This window comes from Octopus sinensis, linkage group LG16, assembly GCF_006345805.1.
Source record: "Octopus sinensis linkage group LG16, ASM634580v1, whole genome shotgun sequence".
NCBI lineage: Eukaryota > Metazoa > Mollusca > Cephalopoda > Octopoda > Octopodidae > Octopus > Octopus sinensis.
In genome coordinates, this window is record NC_043012.1 from 7,943,431 (window position 1) to 7,960,930 (window position 17,500).

Below are 17,500 nucleotides of genomic sequence, written 5' to 3' on the forward strand. Positions count from 1 at the left end.
ATGCCCCGCCCCATTTTACCATTAATTACACTTCCGTAATGTACATTATCCTTTGTTTCATTATTAGTGTTTGTTAACGTCTAACCTTTCTTTATTGCTCCCCCCACTGTTTTACTGTTGTTTCTTAATGATGTATCCTTTTTTTTTTTTTAATATCTCCATCCACTAACCTTAATATTGTTCTTGTTATAATTAGCTCTGAAAATTAAATTTCATTATTTTCAATCAAAATTACAAAAGATTATTTATTGATAATATTAATTATTTGTTTATTCTCATCTGTCTTTTTGATTATGAACCGATAATTCTAAATGCAAGATATATATTGTGTGAGCATATGTGTGTGCGTGCAGTATGTATGTATATGTGTGCGTGCGGTGTGTATGTATGTATGTATATCTTTTTAGATGATTTTTTTTATTTACTTAACGTTCAGTGTTACATTGTCTCTGTGTGTTATATATTTTGTGTGTGCACACTTGCATGGAACATTCTGTAGGCTTGTGTGATGTTTACTAAGATTTTGTTGTTGCTGTTGTGTGACCCTTGGTGAGCTCTGGTCAGACAATCCCAAAGTAGTCGCAGTCAGTGAGCCAGATGACAAGACATTACCCACAAATTCGTCTTCCCAATTATACAGTATTACATCTGTCTTGCCATCAATGCACAGTTTGATGTGCAGCAATTCACTGCTACCCATTCCAACATGCAGTGATGAATCACGTGGTGAGTACAGTGTAACACAACCTGGACATGTTGCACACTCTCGTCTTCCCATTTCTGTACACCTGTAGAGTCTGTGGATGGCCTCATTTGAGGTGGGCAAGGTGGAGTGAGTCAATGGAATAGTTGCTGTTTCTCTGCACTTACTGGTGGTGGTGTGCATCTCATTGCAGTATTTGGGACCAAAGGCAGTTGTTGCATCTCTTTCTATGAGGTAAGAAACTCCCAAGAGAGGTGAATAGTAGGTCTTCAGAGATGACCCCACTCCACCTCTGAGGAAAGTGTTTTGGTCCTTAACTTCTTATTCTCTAAGGTGTGTGTGTGGGGGGGGTGTAGGCCACATTCAAGTCATGACACTTGGGTACTCTGGGTACTCTTCTGCTGATACTTTTTTTATCTACTTGGATACCAGAGACTTGTGCATTTAACCCTTTAGTGTTCAGATTATCCTATCAAACATAATGCTTATTGATTCCCATTGATTTGAATTAATCATGCATTATCTCATATCTTCAAGATCTTGATGGTGTAATTACTTAATGTAGAATAACATTGTAGGGTAGGTGTGAGAGCCTGGATCTGATCAGTTTGAACATAAAACAGATTAACTATTTTGGCCGGATATGGCCAGTTTAATTACTAAAGGGTTAAACTGCTCTAAGATTCCAACACCTTTCTGTTGACTCAGTTTTCAAACTTACACTTAAAGAACAAATAATGTTGGTTGTGAAACATCAACACTATCACTATGTGGGTATGTGTGTGTGTCTGTGTATTCTTTGTTTGGCTGAATGAGAGTAGTAGTAGTATTATAAGTGTTCTTGGTTGTTTAAATGTTTGGAGGCGATTTATCCATGTGTTAAGCACAAACTGTACTTAGAGATTGTAGCTTACTGATGAAATTAAACTGTGCTCGTTGCATGCCCAGTTGGTCTTTCATTTTTGTTGTTTTTTTCTTTGTTGTTTTTTTTTTTTTGTTTCCTTGTATTGGTAGTGTGTAAACATAGTCTGTGTACAACCAGTTATGATGTGTAGTGCAGTCTTTATTGTTCTTGCTACTTCCTTATGGCTTGTTGTGGAGAGGGAGATTGGGTACTCAGGTAGGACTTGTGTAGTGTGTAATAATTTCAATGCATTGTTTGTACATCATTACAGTTTTTACCTGTTGACCAAATGTGGTTACCTGTAATTGTGCCAATTGTGTTGGTTTGCTTTCTTTACCATGTCTTCTGTGTGTCAGTGTGTTGCGAAGGTGTTTCATATGACACCTAGTATTTTTTATCTTTTTTTATTTGTGGCATGTTTACATTGACAAGTGTGATTGATGGCCAGGTGTATTTGGTGTTCTCAGGTGTTGCTTGTCGGAAGGGATTTGGTAGGGGGGGGTCTTGAAGCTTGTTGTTTTTGTTATGTTGCCAGGCTTCAAAGGGGTTCTGTTTTTAGAGTTGGAAGAATTGTTCAGCAATGTGTAGAGAATGCTGAACGGTCAGAGAATGTGATGCCATTGCTCATGAGAGACAGGCTGTATGTTTTGTTCAGAGTGTGCGGTATTGTGTAAACTCAGGTTGAAGAGAATGGATGAAAAGCCAAACCTCTCTGGTACTTTACCCAGAAAACCTCTACTTCTGGATGTGTTGTTCTTGCAACATACATAGGTTTTGAGGCATAACAGACACTTTTTGCAAGCCAGCATTTTTGTGTTGTTCCTTAAAATGGTATTGAGTATATAAGGCGGCGAACTGGCAGAAACGTTAGCACGCCGGGCAAAATGCTTTGTGGTTATTCGCCTGCCGCTGCGTTCTGAGTTCAAATTCCACCGAGGTCGACTTTGCCTTTCATCCTTTCGGGGGTCGATTAAATAAGTACCAGTTACGCACTGGGGTCGATATAATCGACTTAATCCGTTTGCCTGTCTTTGTTTGTCCTCTCTGTGTTTAGCCCCTTGTGGATAGTAAAGAAATAGATATTGAGTATTTTTATGTGAGTGAAAAATCAAAGAATGAGGTTGAAGGCTTTACTGATGTCAATCATCATCATCACCATCACTTTAACATCCACTTTCCTATGCTCATCAGTAGCCGTGAGGTGCAGGCTGCTGTCCGTCTTCTCCTTCCTGGTGAGTTGGCCAAACACGCCCTGTCCCTGAGGGTACCAAGGCTATCACCAAATACCCTAGCGGCAAGTAAACCTGCTTAGTTTCTGTTCATCGAATACAGAACTTATTGAGGCCCATTTTCTACACTCGGATGCCCATCCTCTCATCAGTCCTCACCTGTTTCCAACTAAGGCAATATTTACACATGCCAGAAATGCTTTTGCAAAAAAATGGAAATGGATGCCACCTGCATGATGATAAAGCTCATTTACAACTATCATGCGATGGCGAGACAAAGACTGACTAACAGACAGACACGCTATATATATATATATATATATATATATATATATATAATCAACCACACATGCACTTAGTGTCTATGCCATTTGTGTTTGCCTGTAGGCTGCAATTTGGCATGCTGGAGATCACTTCCTCAAGGCACCTAGTGTTCAAACACCTGACAATGATGGACAGGTGTTTGCTGTCCATGACTTTCAGGTGTTTTAACACCAGTGCTGTGAGACACTAAGCATATACATTAAGTAGACGTTAAAACAATGATTATATTCATTCAGCAGTAGAAATTAGTTGTGATGTCCCTGCTACCAAACTGTATTGTCTTTTGTTTTTCCCTTGGATAACAATGCTGGAATGGAGATGGGAGGCCTGTTTGCATGGGCAACTGCTGGTCTTCCATAAACAACCTTGCCCGGACTGACATCTCGGAGGGTAACTTTCTAGCTGCTATCTCATGTTCATTCATGACCAAAGGGTGTGAGGGTCTTTATATATATATAATATTTATTATTTGAGGGAATAAAATCCAAACTTACAAGGAAAAAGAATTCAATTTAGAAATACTAAATTAAATTCCACACAATATAATAAATATATAAAAAATATTAGAAAAAAACCCACGTTTTATCAATTCAAAATGAATAATTAAATTACACCATCTAGAAAATTACATATAATAGAAAAGTTAAAATTAAAATAAAAATAAAAAGTAAAGATTAAGTAAATTACCTATTATATACATTTTTATTATTTTTGTAATTTACTTAATCTTTACTTTTTATTTTAATTTTAACTTGTCTATTATATGTAATTTTCTAGATGGTGTAATTTAATTATTCATTTTGAATTGATAAAATGTGTTTTTTTTGTTATATATATATATATATATATATATATATATATATATATATATATATAATATGAGGGGGTACTCAATAAAACCAGAATTTTGCAGTATTATTTTATTCACTTACTTTTACATGTTTACACTTTTGCCTTTGAAGTATTCTCCATTTGAAGCCCTGCATCATTCCAGATGCATTGTCCATTGTTAGAAGCACTGCTGCTGGAACACATTTTTTTTTCTTCACCTCTTCCACATCTGCAAATTCCTTAGCACCAGCTTTTGTCACCAGTGATGACCTTCAAATAAAAAAGGTTTGGATCAAATTACAACTGTTCTTTCAGTTCACGACACGCATTCAATCATGACTGCTTTTGATCTAGAGGGAACCACATGTAGTTCTAAACATAAAGAGTAAAGACCCCCTTTGGTCATGAATGACCATGGGATTGCACCCAGAAATTCCCCTTGGAAGCACAAGTCCTGACAAGGTTGTTTATGGAAGACCAACAGTCGCCCATGCATACCAGTCTCTCCTCACCACAACACTGATGTTATCCAAGGCAAAGGCCAATACGTGAGCAAGCGAGGCACGAGTTTTGCTGCCACTCTTTTCATTCGCAATTCCTCATTCAAAATAGGAGGAGTTTCAGGACACTGGTCACATCAACAAGTTCGTTGATTCTTCAGCGACAGTCCTCCAACATCAGTTCATGAATTTCCGTGATGTTTTCGTTCGGGAGGTCAATAGTCGCTCTGAAAAAGGTTGGTCTTCAAGCGACCATTCCTAAAGCATGTAAACCTCTCATAGTGTTTCGCTCATGGCATCATCCTTGTAAGCTGTTTGAAGTATGGCAACTGTTTTGGCCACTGTTTTCCCCAGCAGAAAACAGAATTTCATGGAAGCCCGCTGTTCCTTCATTGCATCCATCACAAAAATCAACGAACAAGGAAGAAGCACTTCAAAAACAAAGATGCACCACGTGGTTGAAGGACTTCGGTCAATCAATAGTGTCAGTCATCAGACTTATGCGTGAGAGTCACGTCAGTGGCTCCTAGCAGTGGAAGCCACACATGAGCTTGTCTTATAGAAAATGTTTCTGGTTAATTTTGGGTACCCCCTCGTGTATATATATATATATATCTGTGTGTGTGTGTGTGTGTATATATATATATATATATATATATATATATATAGTTTGTCCCCCAGAAGCAATTGTCTGCTAGTGATACTGTGATACTATGAAACCACCACCACCAGTAGTAGTAGTAGTAGTAGTAGTAGTAGTAGTAAAAAAGCACCATCTGAACGTGGCCGTTGCCAGCGCCGCCTTGGCTGGCTTCCGTGCCGGTGGCACGTTAAAAGCTCCATCCAATCATGGCCGATGCCAGACCCCCCTGGCACCTGTGCAGGTGGCACGTAAAAAGCACCCACTTCACTCGCGGAGTGGTTGGCGTTAGGAAGGGCATCCAGCCGTAGAAACTCTGCCAGATCAGACTGGATCCTGGTGCAGCCCCTGGCTTCCCAGACCCCGGTCAAACCGTCCAACCCGTGCTAGCATGGAAAACGGACGTTAAACGATGATGATGATGTGTAGCTAAAACTGTTGGGAGTGTGGTTTGATGAATTGCAACGATCTCCTTAGTTCTGTTAGTCTGAAAGTATTTTCGCTTCTCCAGGCCACTTTGAACAACAAATCAAAATATAAGGTTGGCATTGTTGTTGCTGTTTAGCCCCAGGTTTTCCTTGACTGAGCAGCTTTATGACCAACTGCATCCCAGCAGGATTAGATTGTCCAGTGTATTGTATGTTATTTAAGAATGGTAGGGCATAATTGGAATGCAGTTAGGTCGATATTTCTAGGAGGTTCGGTTGTGTTGGTTTGAAGGGAAGACATGTCTAGTGCTAAGCCCTTTGTTATTTATTATTCTAATGATGATACATCAACAGTTCACTTTAACAAAGGAGCTTCTATACCAGCAGTTCTCAGATGTGGCTTCCAGGGTCACATGTGGCCTTCGAGGATCTTTCTGGCAGCCCCTGACACTCTTCCCTCTATAAATATGATAAATTTTTCTTTAATTGAAATGTTTTACTTTTTTTTTTATTGGTGTGGCATCCTGAAAAAAATCCAGGTTTTGGATGTGGCCTGAATAGCAAAATGGTTGAGAACCCACTGCTCTATACAGTGGCTCAACCTACAAGAAGTAGCTGCCAAATCAACCTCAAATATGTATGTGTTAGATTAAAGACTAAAACAGTACTAAACACGATTAACATCTACTAGAAATTGTAGGATGTAAACAAACTAAATAAATACATAAATGTATCTATGCATCTTCTTCATAACTCCTTAGTTTCAAGTTGAAAATTCTAATTCTGTGTCATGTTGTGAGGGGCTGGTTATCTTCTTTGTATTAACATCCATCACTAGAGGGAACCACATGTAGTTCTAAACATAAAGAGTAAAGACCCCCTTTGGGTCATGAATGACCATGGGATTGCACCCAGAAATTCCCCTCAGAAGCACAAGTCCAGACAAGGTTGTTTATGGAAGACCAACAGTTGCCCATGCATACCAGCCTCTCTTCACCACAACACTGATGTTATCCAAGGCAAAGGTAAAGGAGACGATACAGCTTGGCACCAGTGATGTCGTAACTCATTTCTACAGCTGAGTGAACTGGAGCAACATGAAATAAAGTGTCTTGCTCAAGAACACAACACGCAGCCTGGTCTGGGAATCAAACTCAGTACCTCCTTTATTGTGAGCCCGACGCTCTAACCACTGAGCCATACATAATGGTCATGTCATGGTTGGAACCCCTTAGATCATAGATTTGCTCAGTCTGATTAGCAGTCAGTGAGTTTGATATATTAAGGATTTGCTATTAATGTGACCTGTTGAGGCAAGTGAAAATCAAATCAAATCAAAATCGATGAACATTAATGGAATTTGTATTTTTGTGGTACCAGTGCCGGTGGCACATAAGAAAACCATCCGAACGTAGCCGTAGCCAGTTTCGCATAGACTGGCCTCCGTGCTGTGGGCACATAACAAACACCATCCGATTGTGGCCGTGCCAGCCTCGCCTGGCACCTGTGTCCGTGGCACATAAAAAAACACCATCTGAGCGTGGCCGTTCGCCAGCCTCGTCTGACACCTGTGTCGGTGGCACATAAAAAGCACCCACTACACTCACAGAGTGGTTGGCGTTAGGAAGGGCATCCAGCTGTAGAAACACTGCCAGATCTGACTGGCCTGGTGCAGCCTTCGGGCTTCCCAGACCCCAGTTGAACCGTCCAACCCATGCTAGCATGCAAAGCGGACGTTAAACGATGATGATGATGATGATGTGTGTGTGTGTGTGTGTGATATTTTAATTATTGTGTCATGTAATTATGATTAGTAGTCAGTAAGCATGTGTGTGCGCCCTCTAATAATTAGTAGTCAACTAATGAGAACGTGTGTGGTGTTGTATTTATGATTAAATACTAAGCTGGTCCTGCAACTACTTTAATCTTATCGAGAAAATGCTGGCGTCAGGATAAATGGTTTTGTAAATTTTCAGGTGTGAATGTATTTGAGATGTGTGTATATAGGGTGTGTATAGTTTCAATGTGTGGCATGTGTATGTATGTGTACTGTATATACTAGTTATGTGTGTATGTGTGCAACATGTGTACGAGTTGCCTATGACATGTATATGAGTAGGTTTTGTGTATGTGTGTTTAACCAAGTGTTAAAGTGTGTATCTTGTTGCTGTTAATATTAATCAAATATTTTCAATGAATTGTTTTTCATTTTTTTAGCCACCACCTTCGTTACCAAAAGGAAAATTCTCTCCAGAATTCATAGATTTTGTGGATAGATGGTAAGTCACTGTCATCATTGTTGTGATCATCATCATCTTTTTTTATTGCCATTCTCCTTACAAGAACTCATTACAGCTGTGTCAAACAAAAGCATCATCTCTATTTGGGGTGGACTTAATAATCTATCACTTGCTTTACCCCACTGCCACCACTCAACCTAAGGATACCTACAGCAGGGTCCACTCTGTTGTAAGCAGTAGGGCATGGGCCCTGATCTGAAGATAATAGATGCAGGCATCGCTGTGTGGTAAGAAGTTTGCTTCCCAACCATATGGTTCCGGGTTCGGTCTCACTGTGTGGCACCCTGGACAAGTGTCTTCTTCTATAGCCTCAGGCTGACTAAAGCTTTGTGAGTGGATTTGATAGATGGAAACTGAAAGAAGCCTGTCATGTGTGCATCTGTTTGTGTCTATGTTTGTCCCCTACAACCACTTGGCAACCAGTTTTGGTGTGTTTATCTCCCCCATAACTTAGTGGTTCGGCAAAAGTAACTGATAGAATATATACCGGACTTAAAAATAAAAAAAGTACTGGGGTCGATTCATTTGACTAAAAAATCTCCAAGGTGATGCCCCAGCATGGCCACAGTCTCATGGCTGAAACAAGTAAAAAGGTAAAAGATAACCCTGCACATATCCTGCAATCAATCTGACCACTCTACGAGGCCCTGGGGAAAGTCTTGAGCATTGCCCTTCCTGGGAAACTGCCCTGCCCCTTAACTCTTTTAAAAGAGAAAATTATAAATTTAACACTCTATGATGGATGGATCCTATGCATTCACAACAACAACATTAACCCTTTAGTGTTCAGATTACTCTGTTAAATGTAATACTTTTTCACTCAAATTGTTTTGAATTAATCAAGCATTATCTTATAGCTTTGAGGTTTCAATGATGTGATTGTTTATTTTTAGAATGTCAATGTAGGTTAGGTGTGAAAGGCTAGATATCGTCAGTTTGAATATAAAACATATAGAATATTTGGGCCGGATATGGCCGGTTTGAACACTAAAGGGTTAAGTCCTCATTTTTGCTATTTGATCTAACAGTTGAAAGTTGCATGTTATCATGCCCCAGTGAACACATAAATTTCAATATGATCCTTGCCCTTGATAGCAGGTGATAGTCACTTTCTCAACAGACCTGCTATTCTACACCCAGTTTAAATTTAGTTTTAGGAACCAACAATGGATCTTGTATGCCTCTACTTGACTTGCTAGAAATAACAAGCTACATTCTCCTTCAGATCACATCATATCATCTTAAAAATGTACTCTTAGAAAATCCCAAATTAGGGTTATTTTGGAGATTATTAAAATGAAGGAATGGTCATGGCTGGAATATCTTCAATCCTCAACTGATGTTTTAATCATTGACTTTGAATGGATGAAGAGGCTGAGTTGACCCCAATAGAATTTGAACTCAAGAATGCAGACTGTTGAAACAAATACTGCAAGATGTTCTATAGGTGCATACATAGCTGTGTGGTAAGAACCACAGGGTTCTGGGTTCAGTCCCACTGTGTGGCACCTGGGCAAGTGTCTTCTGCTATAGCCTCAGGCCGACCAAAGCCTTGTGAGTAGATTTGGTAGGTGGAAACTGAAAGAAGCCTGTCGTGTATATATGTATATGTCTGTGTTTGTCCCCTCACCATTGCTTGACAACTGATGCTGGTGTGTTTACGTCCCTGTAACATTAGCAGTTTGGCAAAAGATACTGGTAGAATAAGTACCAGGTTTACAAAGAATAAGACCTGGGGTTGATTTGTTTGACTGAAGACGGTGCTCCAGCATGGCCGCAGTCAAATGACTGAAACAAGTAAAAGAATAAAAGAAAAGAATGATGGTCAGCCAACGTTACTCTGCATGGACCATGGGGCCATTTTCCTGCTCTCTCTAGCGTATATATTCCTTCTTGGATGGGATGCCAGTCCGTCACAGGAATACTCATTTTTACCAGCTGAGTGGACTGGAGCAGCAAGGAATGAAGTGTTGTGCTCAAGAACACAACACATCACCCAGTCCAGGAATGGAAAGCGTAATCTAATGATCAGGAGTCCAACACCCTAACCTCTAAGCCATGAACCTCCACGGTTCTGTATGCTGTATTTCACCAATTTGCTGTCTTTCTGTGTTGGGCATCAGATAGCAAAAATTGTTACATCATCATCATCATCCACATATGTATGTCTCCATTCATCCATCACAAGGTCCAGTCCTTGTTGTGATGTGGTGGCTTATATGCATCAATGACCCTGAGAGCTATGCCAGCAGAACACAAGCTCCTGGAAAGGCTTTTCATGCTGGACAGGTCAAATATGGACCACTTCTTTCTAAAAGTAAATTCAGTTTCCACTGGGCCAAGACTGCTACCTAGAGGGAAAAAAAAAAGGGGCTAAGATACAAAAGTTTTGATGACAATTCAAAACTAACTAGAGCTGGGATATATAGCCCTTCCCTTAGGGAAACTTATAGTGCAGCATAGCAATATCTGAAAGGAAACAAAACATCCTGCATTATATGTTAGGCCCTTATCTGAAAACCACAAGTGAGGTGGAAGAGGGGTTTCCCTAAAAATATCTGGAAGTGGGACACTGAGGGAGGGTTCTTGAAAAAGCAGGGATCTAACTGGAGGGAAGCAGAAAAGGTAGCCCAGAGTAGAGAATATTGGAGAAAAGTTGATGGTCCATGCTCCATAGGGAACAAGGGGCTTTAACCTCTACATCTTCACCCTTTTTTTCTTTTTACCACATGGGGTAGCTATATGGCTCTTGTACTGCGAGACATTTTTCTTGCCCCCCCTCACCTCTCATCATGTAGCATAAAGCCACCTCCTTCAGTGGTGGTGGTGAGGGCTTGTCTTGTGAGGTAATTAGTGACCTCACTAGCACTCAGTACACTTTCTATATATAAAGTGGTTGGTGCTAGAAAGGGCATCTAGTTGTAGAAACCATTCCAAAGCAGACATTGGAGTTTGGTGCAGTCCTCTGGTTCACCAACTCCTATCAGACTGTCCAACCCACAACAGCATGAAAAATGGACATTAACCCTTTAGCATTTAAACTACCCATATCTGGCCCAAATATTCTACCTGTTTTATGTTCCAACCAGCCAGATTTGACCTCTCATACCTACTCTGCAATGTCATTCTAAAAATAGATGATCACATAAAAAGCACACAGTACACTTCTATATATAAAGTGGTTGGTGTTAGAAAGGTCGAAGAAGTGGCTGTGTGGTAAGTAGCTTGCTTACAAACCACATGGTTCCGGGTTCAGTCCCACTGTGTGGCACCTTGGGCAAGTATCTTCTTCTATAGCCTCGGTCTGACCAAAACCTTGTAAGTGGATTTGGTAGATGGAAACTGAAAGAAGCCCATCGTATATATGTATGTATGTATGTATGTGTTTGTCCCCCCCCCATCATTGCTTGACAACCGATGCTGGTGTGTTTATGTCCCCGTAACTTAGCGGTTTGGCAAAAAATACCAATAGAATAAGTACTAGGCTTACAAAGAATAAGTCCTGGGGTCGATTTGCTCGATAAAAGGTGGTGCTCCAGCATGGCCTCAGTCAAATGACTGAAATGAGTAAAAGAGTAAACGAACCCCACATCTGAAATCTCAAAGCTATGAGATAATGCAGATTAAATGAAAACAATGCTATTAAATAAGCATTACTTTTGACAGAGTAATCTGAATACCAGAGGGTTAAACCGGCCATATCCAGCTCAAATATTCCAGCTGTTTTATGTTCAAACCAGCAAGATTCAGCCTCTTGCACCTACCCGACAATGTCATTCTGAAACTAAAGAAACACGCCATTGAAATTTCAAAGCTACAAGATAATGCATGGTTCATCAAAAACAATTTGAATATATAAGCATTACATTTGACAGAGTAATCTGAATGCTAATGGGTTAAATGATGATGATGATGATCTGTCATAACTTCAGAATTCTCTAAATCAAAGATAAATATACATCATCATCATTATCATTTAACGTCCATTCTCCATGCTAGCATGGGTTGGATGGTTCGACCGGGGATCTGGGAAGCCAGAAGGCTGCACCAGGCTCCAGTCTGATCTGGCAGTGTTTCTACAGCTGGATGCCCTTCCTGACGCCAACCACTCCGTGAGTGTAGTGGATGCTTTTTATGTGCCACCTGCACTGGTGCCAGGCGAGGCTGGCATCGGCCACGATTCGGATGGTGCATTTTACGTGCCACCGGCACGGAAGCCAGTCAAGGCGGCACTGGCATCGGCCACGATTCGGATAGCGCTTTTTACAACTACAACAATTGTAGTTTGTTTTGTAGAGTGAAAATACAATATATAAAAAAAACACGCGTGTGCACACACATTAAGGTGGTAAATTAGTAAAATTATTAACATGGTACAGGCATTGTTCCGGGTTCAGTCCCACTGCATAGCATCTCGGGCAAGTGCCTTCTACTGTAGCCTTGGGCCAACCAGAGCCTTGTGAGTGGATTTGGTGGATGGAAACTGAAAGAAGCTCATCATATATATATATATATATGTGTGTGTGTGTGTGTTTGTGTCCCCCCCCCCACTGCTTGACAACTGGTGTTGGGGTGATTACTTCCTTGTAACTTAGCAGTTCGGCAAAAGATACTGATAGAATAAGTACTAGGCTTAAAATATATAATCCCTGGGTTGAATTTGTTTGACTAAAAACCCTCAAGGTCATGCTCCAGCATGGCTGCAGTCAAATGGCCGAAACAAATGAAAGATATAAGAACATTAAGAGAGAACATTTTGCAGTATTTGTTTCCACATTCTGCATTCTTGAGTTCAAATTCCATTGGTGGGGGCCTACCTTGCCTTCTCATCCTTTGAATGAATTCCAATATTTTAAATCTGGGTTTGTCCCCGTTAATGGGGTTGGGCAGATCTACCTCACTCTAACAGTAACTGCTCTCACAGAATCTCGCCATCTTGCCTAGTTTTGGGCACCCTCCTTCCTCAAGCCAACCCTCCCAATCTCCCCCTCCACCCGTCCCCTTCATGTTTTCTTAGGTCGACTTCACTTTCGCAGTTCATTCACTTTAAACTCAAGCACTCTGCAGGAGTGGCTGTGTGGTAAGTAGCTTGCTTACCAACCACATGGTTCTGGGTTCGGACCCACTGCGTGGTACCTTGGGCAAGTGCCTTCTGCTATAGCCTTGGGCCGACCAAAGCCTTGTGAGTGGATTTAGTAGATGGAAACCGAAAGAAGCCCATCGTATATATGTATATATATATATGTTTGTCCCCCCAACATTGCCTGACAACTGATGCTGGTGTGTTTATGTCCTCGTAACTTAGCGGTTCGTCAAAAGAGACTGATAGAATAAGTACTAGGTTTACAAAGAATAAGTCCTGGGGTTGATTTGTTCAACTAAAGGCGGTGCTCCAGCATGGCCGCAGTCAAATGACTGAAACAAGTAAAAGAGTGAAGAGTCAGAGTATCCTTCCTCAGCACATGTCCATACCACTGCACTCCATTTGCCCTTGCCAGCTGTTCCACTGATTCCTCCAACCACAGCATCCCCATCAAGTTCTCAGCCTTTCTTCTTATCCAATAGTTTCACACCACCCATAGCTCTCTTGATCCTTCTCAAAATTGTCATTTCGCTTTCCCTCAGACTCCATGTCTCACTCCCTTACAGCATTGCAGATCTCATGCAACTCCAATAAACCCTTCCTTTCAGAGACAATAATTGAAGTACCAGTCCAGTGATATCATAGGCATTCTAGCCATGACCATCCTTTCATTTTAACCATTTTGTTACCATATTTCTGTTGATACGCTCTGTGTTTCTTTCAATTAATTTTAAATATAAGAGTTTAGTAAAATAACTTTGTTATTATTAAGCTAGTGTTAGGCACCACTAATTGTGACTAAGATTTTAATTCAGAACTTTTGAAAACAAGACATTTTTAGGATCTTTTCCGTTTGAACGGCAGTTTTTTCTAGCGGTGTCAGCTGAAATTGTCACCCATAATTATGACCCTAGTATTGATCTGTTGCATTTCAATCTATTTTAGAGTTATGGTTAGTTAGGGTAAGGGGTGGGTGGAAGGGTATCTTTTTTTCTTCACAAATGTAAATAAACCCAATCTGTTTGTTAAACGAGGGACATATTCATACGGCACAGAAAGTTTTCACCTCAATAGATGGTCATTGATTGGTTGAAATTGCCGAAATGTAAGAAATTGAAGAAAAAACAACAAATATCTTACAAACTATAGAATTTTCTCAATAAAGCCAAGAGAAAAAGATGATTTATAAACACATTCTACCAGTATACGAAGTTTAAAATTTTTTAGTTACCTAGAAATTATGTTAAAAACTGCCGTTCAAACCGAAAAGATCCCATTTTTACTTCCGAGGTGGTTTCAGGTGGGTTGGTAACCCTTATCTAGGACCACATTTTCTAATAATTGAACTGCAAGACTTGGTGGTGTTTTGTATCTGTTACCTCCCCTCTTACTGCATGCATTGCTCTAGCATGGCCACACTCAGTCCCGTATCTGGAATCGGTACAGGCACATGTAACAGTTTGTTAATACATGTCAATGTTTAGTTGCATTTTGTCTGTCTTTACATTTTGAGTTCAAATACCTCCAAGGTTGACTTTGCCTATCATCCTTTTGGGGTTGATAAAATAAGTACCAGCTGAGCACTGGGGGTCAATGTAATTGACTTAATGTAATTGCCGAAATTGCTGGCTTTGTGTCAAAATTTGAAAACAATATGTTTAAAGTTAATCAACGCAAAATAAGATCAAATGAGTAGAGAGATCAAATGAACAGAGAGGAAATAGAATCATATGGTAGAAGGGTGAGGATAGTGGGAGGTGATTTTATTGAAATGCACAGCTATGAACTGGGTTCAATCCCAGATCATTAGTGACAAAATGATTTTATAATTATGAATTTATTAATAAGTGTTACTTAGTTTTTTTTAAATCTTTTTTTAATGAAGTTTTGTTTATTTTTATTTTTTTCACTTCTTTTTTAAAGCTTGAAGAAAAATCCATCAGAAAGGGCAGATTTACAGTCACTGAAGGTAAATAATTCTTTCTCTCTCTATCTATTTCTCTGTTTGTCTATCTGTCTCTCAACCTGTCTGTGTGTCATTCCACCTCTCTCTGTATCTGTCTGTCTATCTACCTATCTGTTTATCTATTTGTGTGTCAATCTACCTCTCTCTCTACCTCTTTGTCTATATACCTACCTATCTATCAATCTATTTGTGTGCCTGTCTGTCTATCTGTCTACTTATCTATCAATCTGTCTGTCTGTCTGTCTACATACCTATCTATCAATCTGTCTGTCTGTCTGTCTACCTATCTATCAATCTGTCTGTCTACCTATCTATCAATCTGTCTGTCTACCTATCTATCAATCTGTCTGTCTACCTATCTATCAATCTGTCTGTCTACCTATCTATCAATCTGTCTATCTGTCTACCTACCTATCTATCAATCTGTCTCTGTCTACCTAGCTATCAATCTATTTGTGTGTCTATCTATTTCATATATGTGCATCATTGTTATTAACATCATCATGTTTTAACGTCCATCTTCTATGCTGGCATGGGTTGGATGATTTGACAGATTTAAACAGCCTAAGGACTGCATCTTGCTCCAATATCTGTTATGACAAATGTTTCGACAGCTGTTTCTGCAGTGTGAAGTCACTCTTTCTTTTGTGGCACCAGCACCAGTGAGGTTGCCATGCAGTTTGCATGACTTAAGATTTCTTCTGACAGTAGAGAGGGAAGTGGTTTTAAGCTAGGATATGAGAAGTTAAAAGTATGAACAGGTTTTCTGCTACAGAGGAATTACATGGCTACTCACACTGGGTGGGAGTAACTGAGGCAGAGCTAAAGTAGCAGTGATGAGGTATTGGGATGCCTCTCATGCAGATACCTCGGTTTACCTCTCATACGAATACTTTGGGTTACTTCGTATAAACACCTCGGGTTGCCTCTGATGTAGGCGCCTTATTATGGCTGTGTTATCCGCAGATTGGGTGGCCTCTACTATAAGTAACTTACTCTGGTTCTGCTCTGGACAGTTGGTAATTTCAATGTACAATATATATATATATATCCGCTCAGTCGAAGTTGACTCTTGGTTACTCCATGGATCAGTGTCCTCCAGTCAGTTCATCCTGGGTCGCTTCTTTCAGATTGGCTATGTCCATTCCGGTATCATTCTTGATGGTGTCAAACCAGCGGGTTCTTGGTCGGCCTCTTCCTTTCTTGCCACTGACCATTCCGAGCATGATGTCCTTCTCCAGGGATTTTCTCCGCATAATACGACCAAAATATGCCAATCAATGCTTGGTGATCCTAGCTTCTAAAGTAATTGTTGTAATTGTATATTTATCTTCAGTTAAAAGAATGCTGGATTTATGATTGTTCGTCATCTTTTTCATATCTTTCTTCTTCTTCTGGGTGCTTTTTATGTGGCACCAGCATTAATTTGTAAGGTCACCGAGTAACTCACAAAACCAGACCCATCAACTGAGTAGAGTGATGTATTGAGGGAAGTGGCTTAATGCCAAGTGATACATAGCTACCCTAGTGGAGGCGCAATGGCCCAGTGGTTAGGGCAGCGGACTGGTGGTCATAGGATCGTGGTTTCGATTCCCAGACCGGGCATTGTGAGTGTTTATTGAGCGAAAACACCTAAAAGCTCCACGAGGCTCCGCAGGGGATGGTGGTGATCCCTGCTGTACTCTTTCACCACAACTTTCTCTCAATCTTACTTCCTGTTTCTGTTGTACCTGTATTTCAAAGGGCCGGCCTTGTCACTCTCTGTGTCACGCTGAATATCCCCGAGAACTACGTTAAGGGTGCACGTGCCTGTGGAGTGCTCATCCACTTACACGTTAATTTCACGAGCAGGCTGTTCCGTTGATTCGGATCAACCGGAACCCTCATCGTCATAACCGACGGAGTGCTTCCATCCACATAGCTACCCTATTAGGTAAAGAGAGAAAATAGTGAAAATGTCTGGGGATAATCTCAAGTGACAAGGAAGGTGACTATGAGAGAAGTGGTACAGAATATTGGGTTTGCAAAAATTTGATGGATAGACGTGGTAATAGGTTAGTCCACATTACTCTGTAAGGAGCATAGGGTTGGCTTCCCGGTTTTTCTGGCATGTATATTCCTCCCTGGATGGGATGCTGGTCTGTCACAGAATTACTCATTTTTTTTCCCACTCGAGTGAACTGGAACAATGTGAAATGAAGTGTTTTGCTCAAGAACACAATGCATTGCCTGGTTCAGGAAAGGAAACTGCAATCTTATGATCATGAGTCCAGCACCCTAACCATTAAGCCATTTGCCTTCACTAGAGTGCAGAAAATGGTGAGGCCAGTTGAGGGTGTGGTTGGCCGTGGGTATCAGTTGAGGGTGTGGTTGGCCGTGGGTATCAGTTGAGGGTGTGGTTGGCTGTGGGTATCAGTTGAGGGTGTGGTTGGCTGTGGGTATCAGTTGAGGGTGTGGTTGGCTGTGGGTATCAGTTGAGGGTGTGGTTGGCTGTGGGTATCAGTTGAGGGTGTGGTTGGCTGTGGGTATCAGTTGAGGGTTGTGTGGTGGCTGTGGGTATCAGTTGAGGGTGTGGTTGGCTGTGGGTATCAG

General features: G+C 40.6%; 1 protein-coding gene and 1 long non-coding RNA gene across 4 annotated transcripts in view; both read left to right on the forward strand.

The window, feature by feature from the left end:
• LOC115220569 (dual specificity mitogen-activated protein kinase kinase 1) overlaps positions 1–17,500 on the forward strand; it is an 89,782-nt gene that overhangs the window by 70,975 nt on the left and 1,307 nt on the right. For all 3 annotated transcript variants that reach the window (XM_029790719.2, XM_029790718.2, XM_029790720.2), the window contains exons 9-10: positions 7,777–7,838; positions 14,866–14,911. In XM_029790719.2, the coding sequence (XP_029646579.1) occupies positions 7,777–7,838; positions 14,866–14,911 (108 nt within the window). The remainder of the gene's footprint in view (positions 1–7,776; positions 7,839–14,865; positions 14,912–17,500) is intronic.
• LOC118766488 overlaps positions 17,141–17,500 on the forward strand; it is a 943-nt gene continuing 583 nt past the window's right edge. Inside the window, exon 1 of the long non-coding RNA XR_005002426.1 lies at positions 17,141–17,272. This is a non-coding gene — a long non-coding RNA (uncharacterized LOC118766488). The remainder of the gene's footprint in view (positions 17,273–17,500) is intronic.